The sequence below is a fragment of the Mercurialis annua genome, linkage group LG3, assembly GCF_937616625.2.
Source record: "Mercurialis annua linkage group LG3, ddMerAnnu1.2, whole genome shotgun sequence".
NCBI classification, from domain to species: Eukaryota; Viridiplantae; Streptophyta; class Magnoliopsida; order Malpighiales; family Euphorbiaceae; genus Mercurialis; species Mercurialis annua.
In genome coordinates this window covers 60,962,363-60,970,487 of record NC_065572.1, presented here as the reverse complement: position 1 = coordinate 60,970,487, position 8,125 = coordinate 60,962,363, and the positions used below count along the sequence as shown (strand labels likewise).

Genomic DNA, 8,125 nt, shown 5'->3' with positions numbered 1-8,125 from the left:
TCAAAAATGGTAAATTTAATATAAAAAGTTAATCTAATTCAAAAAGGGTCAATTTAGAAAAAAATTTGAATTTTTACCAAATAAAAAAAGATTAATTTTATGTTTCATGGTACAATTGAAATAAAAAAATACAAAATAGCGTAAAATTGACTGATTTTCAACGTCAAGGTAAGATTGAAAAAGGGATAAAAGGTCGGAAATTTTTAAGACATTAGGCCGGATAATTAAGATAAAACTAAATTGACCAAAAACATAAGCAAAAACAAAAGAACTACCAGCCAGCTAAGTCTGGAATGCACATCAGCTATAAACAAAATGAATGATTTATTAAAAAAACAAAATTACAACATATGTTAAGTTTCCTATATGAGCTAAGACAAGAAATGCACTTTACCAATATATGAATTGAAGTTTTACATACACTTTCAAACACTGAAACTCCCCATCAATAATCGTAATTAAAACATGCCATAGAAAGAACCACCATGAAGAAGGGGGGAAAAAGAAAAACCCTAATAATAGAAAAAATGGAACAGATAATAAACTACAAACTTTTGCATGAAGAAGATGGTGGTTCAAATATTAAATGCGAATATCGTTAACGCAATCAAATCTATATAAAGCAAATGCAAAATCACCTGAAAGAACCTTTCAGTTTCAACCAAGCTTTTTATCAGACCCTTTCATGTTCAAGTTGAACCATTTCTTTTTCGCTGATTTATCCTTTCCATCACTTCCGTCTTCCCCCGGACTCTCACCTTTCGAATCTTCACCGAGAACTTTGCTTGTACTTCCGTTGGTCAAATTACTGACTGTTTTGGTTACGGTGAATGAAGCATGTATGCTGTCTCGCTGCTTCAGCAATTCATCCACCTATGTGGAGCAACGGCAAAAACAATGTCGTGTAATGTCAGGAAAAATTGTAAACAAACATGAAAACACCTAGTCATCAAGGTTTCGAAACTTACAGAAACTTTTTCCTGGCTGTATCGGTTTGTCACCTCTTGAAAGCGGGCCAAAGCCTACAGAAGACACCAATGGAGCTTCATGGACAAGTATATAACTAAATAACCTGATGTAATGAAACTAAATATAAATAATTTTACCTTCCTGTATTCCGTTTCAAATTGGCGTAGCTCAATTCTTTTTCTTAAAATTTGTGCTTCAACATCCTTGAGCTTCTCCGTGGTATCCTCATATGTTTTTGCACAAAGTGCCTCTATTACGTAGGTAGCAGTTTTGAAAAAATTATCTCCTGATAAAATTTCAGAAAAATGTCAGGCAAATGAAAATTCTGTAAGAAAATACCGAAAATCAAGCACAAAGTAAATGGTTCTGACCATAAACAGCAAATATATGAGTGCCAGCTTTTAGTTCTGAAACCTCACAAGGTTGCAGGCCATCCAATCTTTTAAAGAAAGCAGAATCAGGATCCTTGGCTATGGATAGCTGCAAAACCATGTATGAAAAAAATTACTTTATGCAACTTCAGAAGAAAAAGATTTGTATAATAGAAGTAAGGTGATGAGACAGGACGTCATACAGCATTCACAGTTGAGTCCATTCTGTACACTTGAAAATGTAAGAAATACATTCCTGCAGAAGTCACCTTGCCAGTCTTCTCGCTATCTTCCTGAACAGAGATGATAAAATAATAGAATTGAAGAATTCATGTCCATTAGCCAATCCAAAAAGTATTTATTATGACAGCCAAACTAACCAATAGTTGACAGGACAAAGAAGTTTGTGAAATAATTCAGATGCATGTCCAATTTTTATATAACAAACTCAAAAAACAATCCATAATTTTCCACATGATTATGATGATGCATCGGAGCAAAAGAAAAATTCATATAAATCGACAAAAGCTGTTCAATGTTAGTCCACAACCTTGCCATTACTTTTGCCATAAATTTACTCAGAATAAACACACAGGGAAACCTAAAGATGCGACTGACAGGAGAACATGATTACAAAAATTGAAAGAGACTACCTTTGCGAGAAACAAAATCACTAGGATCAAGTAATCAAACTTTGGTGCTTGAGAAACTTTACAATCTCATGAAGAAATGAGAAAGCAACCTAACAATGTTTTCCTTAGAATCATGCAGACATTTTAACTCTTTATCAACCATTATTGTAGTTGGAAAGAAAAACAGAAATCATGTTTTTGTCTATTTTTCTTCCTTCTTCAGGAACTCTGCCAAAAAGCATCTACAAGTAGTAACCAACAAACATCCGTCTGTTCTTGCAACTAGACAAACTTCCTACTTATGAAAATTCAATCCAGAACGTTCACTATAAAGAGTTTCTACCCAAACAAATTAGATCTCCATCGCAGGTCCTCGGTAGCAACACAATCAGAAATATACAAGTTATCACCGACTAGAAAAATCAATAAATCCTCTTTGAAAATGAGCTCAACTGACCTGATGCAGAGTCAAAGATCAAATAAAAGGACAGGAGGCACACTATCTTCCTGATAAAGCAATTCAATTCATCATCACACCTAGGAAATGTATAATTGACCTCAATTTTGCCCCCCATGCTCATATTGAGTTGTCTCTGAGAATATTAGTTTAATTTATCTGATACAAGAAGCTCATCTCAAATAGTCACACCATCTCTAAAACAAAGAGACTGATTTCACCATTGCATCAGGAATTCTTCAGTCAAGTTTCATATTCCTAGGCAAGATCTACTAAATTATCGAAGGGATAAGGTTTAAATGAATATATCTAAGCTAAGCAATGTCAAGAATGAAACGACCTAATAAAGGAGTTCCTAACATTCTTTACTTTAAACCTGATAAACATTATTCCTGATTCCATGTTTTCCATGTCTGTATGCCCATTTTGGATTGAACATCGTTCCAATCATCACTGTCTGGAAATTAAGTTAATGTGTCCTCATCAAAGAGTGAAAAAGTATCAATATTCAAGACTTACATTTAAAAGTAGATATATGTAGTGTAGACTTACATATCACCATCCCAAAGCTCCATAAAATGGACAGGGATTTGAAATGCATAAATTACTCATAAAAAGGTATTGGTCCAAGATACTGATACAAAAAAAGGGTTTGTTCACTTCTCATATAGAATCATATTCAAGTATTTTATCCATCTTAAGTATCCAATATGCATATATGACAAGGATACATAGATGAAGGTGAAGAATAAAAGAAACATTCTACTCTAACTAGCAACATAGTTGTCAAAGCCATGGCTAGGTGTGAGGTGCAGCGAAGTGCAGAGTTGAGGTAACAATTGTGGAACCAACCTCATATGGAAGTATGGATGAATACACAAGACATTGTAACACTATAGTTATGTCTATCAGTATGCTTGCAAATTCAAATAATCAGTACACAGAATCTAAGCAGTAATTATAGCATTTGGTGATAGACCATACAGGAATCCTATACCACCAATTCAGCTATTGCTGTATCATGTCATCCTTCCATTCATATATGTAAGATGAGACCTGCTAACTTATGGAGAGAGTTGATTTATTGGGAGGAGGCAGCGTAGGGTAGAGGGATTAGATTAGAGTAGAAAATGAAAATAAAAAAGAAAATAAAGAGAAGTAATTAATACCTGTAAAGCCAAACCATAGCCAGCATTGGCATCTTGTTCAAAGTACAGTAACTGAAAATTATACAAGTAACAGACTTTAACATCTGCATAAAGACAGAAAATCTAAAAAGGAAATAAGAGGATAGAACATGTGGTGTGTTAATATTCCTCCGTTACATTGTAATTCAGATAACCTTAAATTTGCTTTGTGCAGTTGAAGTTACTCGTACAACAATCCCCGACTCTGCTTGTTGGTCATTTATTGTTACACCAAAGAAGTGAGCGCATTGCTTGTCCACCTGCAACGTGACAAAACAAAAGCAAGATGAATACAGAGATAAGGATCTTGATGGAAAATGATAGAAGTAAAGATAAAAATTAAGATTAATAAGAACCAAGCACCTTCCCACTAACTGATGTTCCAATAGGAAGGGGTCTGATTGTGACGGTTCCATTAAGAGCTTCTTCAAGAACATTAGCAGATATTGTAGTTTTGATAGGAACACCAAGCTTACTGTAGAGAATGGAATGAGAGACTTAAATTTGCTAACTCAAAATACAAGTTCCATATGCTTGCAACTCAAGCTCACCTGAATAATGCAGCAAATACCGTATTCACAGTACCGAGATTAGATAAGTCAATTTCCATATCAATGCTTTCAGTATCAAGAGCCTGTCAAGAGTTGAAAGTTACATTCTAGAAAAATAAATATTGCGCAAATATGCAGAACAGAACAGAAGTGATAGTGAGCAGTCAAGAAATCTTGCATAGACTGTGTAATTGAGAACTACAAGCACAAGTAACAAGTAAAACCATTTTATGAAACAAAATTAAAATCAAATCTCTCAATCCAAAACACTGACAGAAAACATGCCCTATGACACTGAATGAAGATGGACCACGTTAATATCATGTGATGCCATTTCTCAGTAAGAACGTCTGTACGCAAAGAATAAGGGCAATAAAAAGATAGTTGTGTGGCACAAATAATGTGGGGTCTGCTGCTAGTTATGCATTTATCTTTTTGATTTTAAGCTTGTCATTACTTTTTAGTTTATTTTGCATTGCATCCTTCTTACAATTGATTAGGTTTGTTTTATTTATGCTAGAGCTACTAAGCTCCACATTTGATTACTAACTTGAGATATCAGGAAAAAAAGACTTACAACTTTAGTGTGCCAGCAGCCAGATTTAACTAATAACCCAATTTAGACAGCAATCGCAAATGCAATCCAACAAAAACAGGTTCAGAAGTTATTCTCATTAATGCTTCAACTTTAAGAATTCAAATTTTTTGTATAGTTTTCTGTAGGAACAACTTTTGACTTCCTAAGTACATGTTGAAGAAATTGGAAACTTTTGATCTTCATCATGAATTTTTTATTTAGGACTTCATTTGCTTGTAATCTAGTGAGTGCAGCTATCTTACTTACTTAGGATCTTGTGTCCTTTCTGAACAATGGATAGTATATATAAATGTCTAATTTAGTTTCTCATTGTATGATTTAGATAATGTGAAATGTAAATTATCTTGATTTGGGAAGGGCTGAATGCCGAACTTTTTGTTCCCTAAACAACCAGGCATCATTCTATATGCTCCAAACAGCCCCCAATATCTTTACTTGCAAACTATTGACCAGTGACCACAATTCTCATCATTTTCTTGTGACTTGCCCACAATAAAAACAGTAGCAGGCTGGTTGCTGGAGTTGTATAACTTTGGATTTGGGTCTAAAAAAACCTGTCAATTTTACTACATTTCGACTCATTAGCTTTAACAACTTCATGATCTGTCACAATTTTGTTCTAGTAGACTATTCCTATTAATGTTCAAAACTTAACCGAGCAGGAGGGTGTGGGGCAGAGGGAGAGAAAGTGCATAATTAGAGGGCATCCACATTCTGTTTCCAAGTCACATTTTAATATTGGTTATCTCAAATAGAAGAGCAACGGCCTGATGATCTCAGTGAACAACCTCACATTAAAGAAAATGATCTTCTCCTTTGATTTATAACACTTCAGCAAATGAAAATGAGAAAAGTGTTCAGAAATAAAGCATATGCCATTGGAAAAAGGTTTAGTCAGAATTTTCAGAGCAATAAGAACAGGAGCTATGACTATTTATGGAATTTTTAGCCTCACGCATGTTCGTGTCTTTTAACTCCAACAGAGAATAAAACTAGAAGGAATTTTACACAACCAAACATAGATGATGTCATAAATAAGAGAGAAGAAACAAAACAATGAAAAAAGGGTGAAAAAGGAGCTGAAGAAGATACCTCAAACCCAGCAATATCATACTGCCTTCTCTTTTCTGGGTCAGATAAGATGCTGTAAGAATATGCAACCTCCTTGAAAAGCTCAGAGGCTTCAGGATTGCTGGCATTCTTGTCTGGATGATATCTGCCGATAATGTATATTAAGTACAATGATTAACTATTACGACAAAAAGTAATAGTATCTTTTCCATTGAATGAGAGACTATCTTACCAATAATTTGACTGCTGTAAAATAGACTTGAAAAAACACTGATAAAATACGTTTTAAAACATATTTTAACTCAGAAATAGTACATATGTGACTTCATTGATGTCCTAAATCCAAGGTGATGGATATGTGAAATAAGTATACATGTGAATACATCAGCCAAACTGACAGCTGAATAACAATGGACAGTGTCCATACACATCCAATTTTAAAATGAGTACAATTGTGTGCCAGTTACCTCCAACTCCAAACAAATAAAAATTAAAACCATTACTCTATACAGCAAAGTAGCTCTGGAACAAACGAAATGGAAATGAATGATAAATCATACACAGAAGGACAGGTGCCTTATGTCACTTGGATCAATTGGTAGAGCAGAAGACATGAGAAAGACAATAGCTTAAGCAGGGTAATTTTCAAATCTGCCAATAAGTATAACCAAGTTTAAATCAAACATCTCCTTCACAGCTTATGCTTTGTTTGCCTTAACATTTTAGAACCAATAAAAATGAATGTCTTTATCATCTTTCCCTAATCCTTTCCTCCAACAATTTCCAATCTCATGGATTTAAATTTCTTCTATTAGCCACGCGACATCCATGACTGCCATTTTGGACAATCCGATAAAATCACAGAATGAGCAAGGTGGGACATATTAACTTGCTTTCTTAATCCAAATAATCTTCCCAAAAAGCACGGAAAATCTTAGCTAAATCCTTACGCGATTCAAGATATTCCATCTTAAAATGACACTCCAGGGTGACACCGCGAACGAGTATTCATAAATCAGTAGCTAATTAATTCATCTAAACAGCTGCCATATAATCAAACTAACAACTAACTTAATTTCACAAATTCAGCAATCCCAACCAAAAAGAAAACAGAATGCTCATATAATAATAGAGGTGAAAATTAAAAGTAAGAGAACAACTTACTTGAGTGCTAATTTTCGATAAGCAGTTTTAATCTCCTGGTCAGTAGCATCTTTCGAAACCGATAAAACCTCATAAGGATCTCTTCTTAGTACCGGAGCTGCTGTTGATGTAGTAGTCTCCGTCTTCTTCGATCCCATCCCTAACCCTAACCCTAACCCCAAGCCAACCAAAATGTCGCCGTTGCAGCTGTAAATTTGTGGATTCAACAGAAACAAAATCTAGCAATCCCTAATTTTTCCTATTTACGTATCATATCATATCCTGCAAGAAGAAATTTAAAATCAAGAAACAAAGAACAGTATATGAATTGTTTTTAAAATCGCCCAAAATTCAAAGCAGTTTTTTAATTTAAAAGTTTCTTCGGATCGCTCTTTTTTCTCGAGAAAATAAAAAGGTCAAATTGAAAATAGCAAATGTTAATTGATTAAGAAACTGAAATTATGATAAGGAGATCTGATGATAATTACAGTTTCTGAAACTTACAAATTTGATGAAATGTGAGTGACGGTGTTTTAATTATTTTTTGTTTAACGTTGTTCGTTATTCAGCTCTTTCTTTCTTTCACCTGTTTTCTGACATCATGCTATTTGCCTTTTTGTTTTCTATTTTATTTTTTAACTTTTTTTTTATATTAAGCAATTTGTTTTTGGTGACGAAGACTCACTCGACTGAGTTGATATTCAATATTATTGCCTAATTTCTGGACTTGAACTGTCTGCAAGTTCACATACATGATAATTTCGGATTATAATGGCCAACAATTCAATCTCAATCACTCCATATTAAAAAAGCACGTAGTCGGAATTCGAACAAACGACCTTGACACTTAGATAGCTGAAATTTAGACTAATAGATTAAACACATGCGGGCTTTTATTAAGTTATTTAATAGTAAGAAATTTTTATTAAAATATTTTTGTAGGTTATCTATTAAAAATAATTCAATTATATACTCCCTCCGTTTCAATAGAGTTGTCCACTTTGAGTTAAAACGCTTGTCCACTTTCAAAAAGTAATTAACTTTTACACTTAATTTTCGTATATTGCCCCTATTTAAAATCCAATAATAAATAAATTGAAAGTAAATTGCAAGTAGACCATATATTAAATAGGGAAGAAAAATAAG

General features: G+C 33.7%; 1 protein-coding gene across 1 annotated transcript; it reads right to left on the bottom strand.

Moving 5' to 3' along the window:
• Positions 1–307: 307 nt before the first annotated feature.
• LOC126673533 (chaperone protein dnaJ 15) lies at positions 308–7,589 on the bottom strand. The gene is made up of 12 exons (XM_050367709.2): positions 7,484–7,589; positions 7,001–7,261; positions 5,858–5,981; positions 4,168–4,250; positions 3,980–4,091; positions 3,772–3,876; positions 3,599–3,649; positions 1,544–1,633; positions 1,341–1,449; positions 1,107–1,255; positions 969–1,022; positions 308–873 (listed from the first exon to the last, which is right to left on the bottom strand). The coding sequence occupies exons 2-12, from the start codon at positions 7,135–7,137 to the stop codon at positions 658–660; spliced, it is 1,230 nt and encodes a 409-aa protein (XP_050223666.1). The 5' UTR covers positions 7,138–7,261; positions 7,484–7,589; the 3' UTR covers positions 308–657.
• Positions 7,590–8,125: the final 536 nt, after the last annotated feature.

What these genes read in the sequence shown, in the direction of transcription:
- LOC126673533 (XM_050367709.2), bottom strand. Translation starts at nt 7,137, where the DNA reads ATGGGATCGAAGAAGACGGAGACTACTACATCAACAGCAGCTCCGGTA. An exon ending in TATCGAAAATTAGCACTCAA is followed by an intron (nt 5,982 to 7,000) that starts GTAAGTTGTTCT and finishes CATTATCGGCAG; the next exon opens with ATATCATCCAGACAAGAATG. An exon ending in CTGCACAAAGCAAATTTAAG is followed by an intron (nt 3,650 to 3,771) that starts GTTATCTGAATT and finishes TATAATTTTCAG; the next exon opens with TTACTGTACTTTGAACAAGA.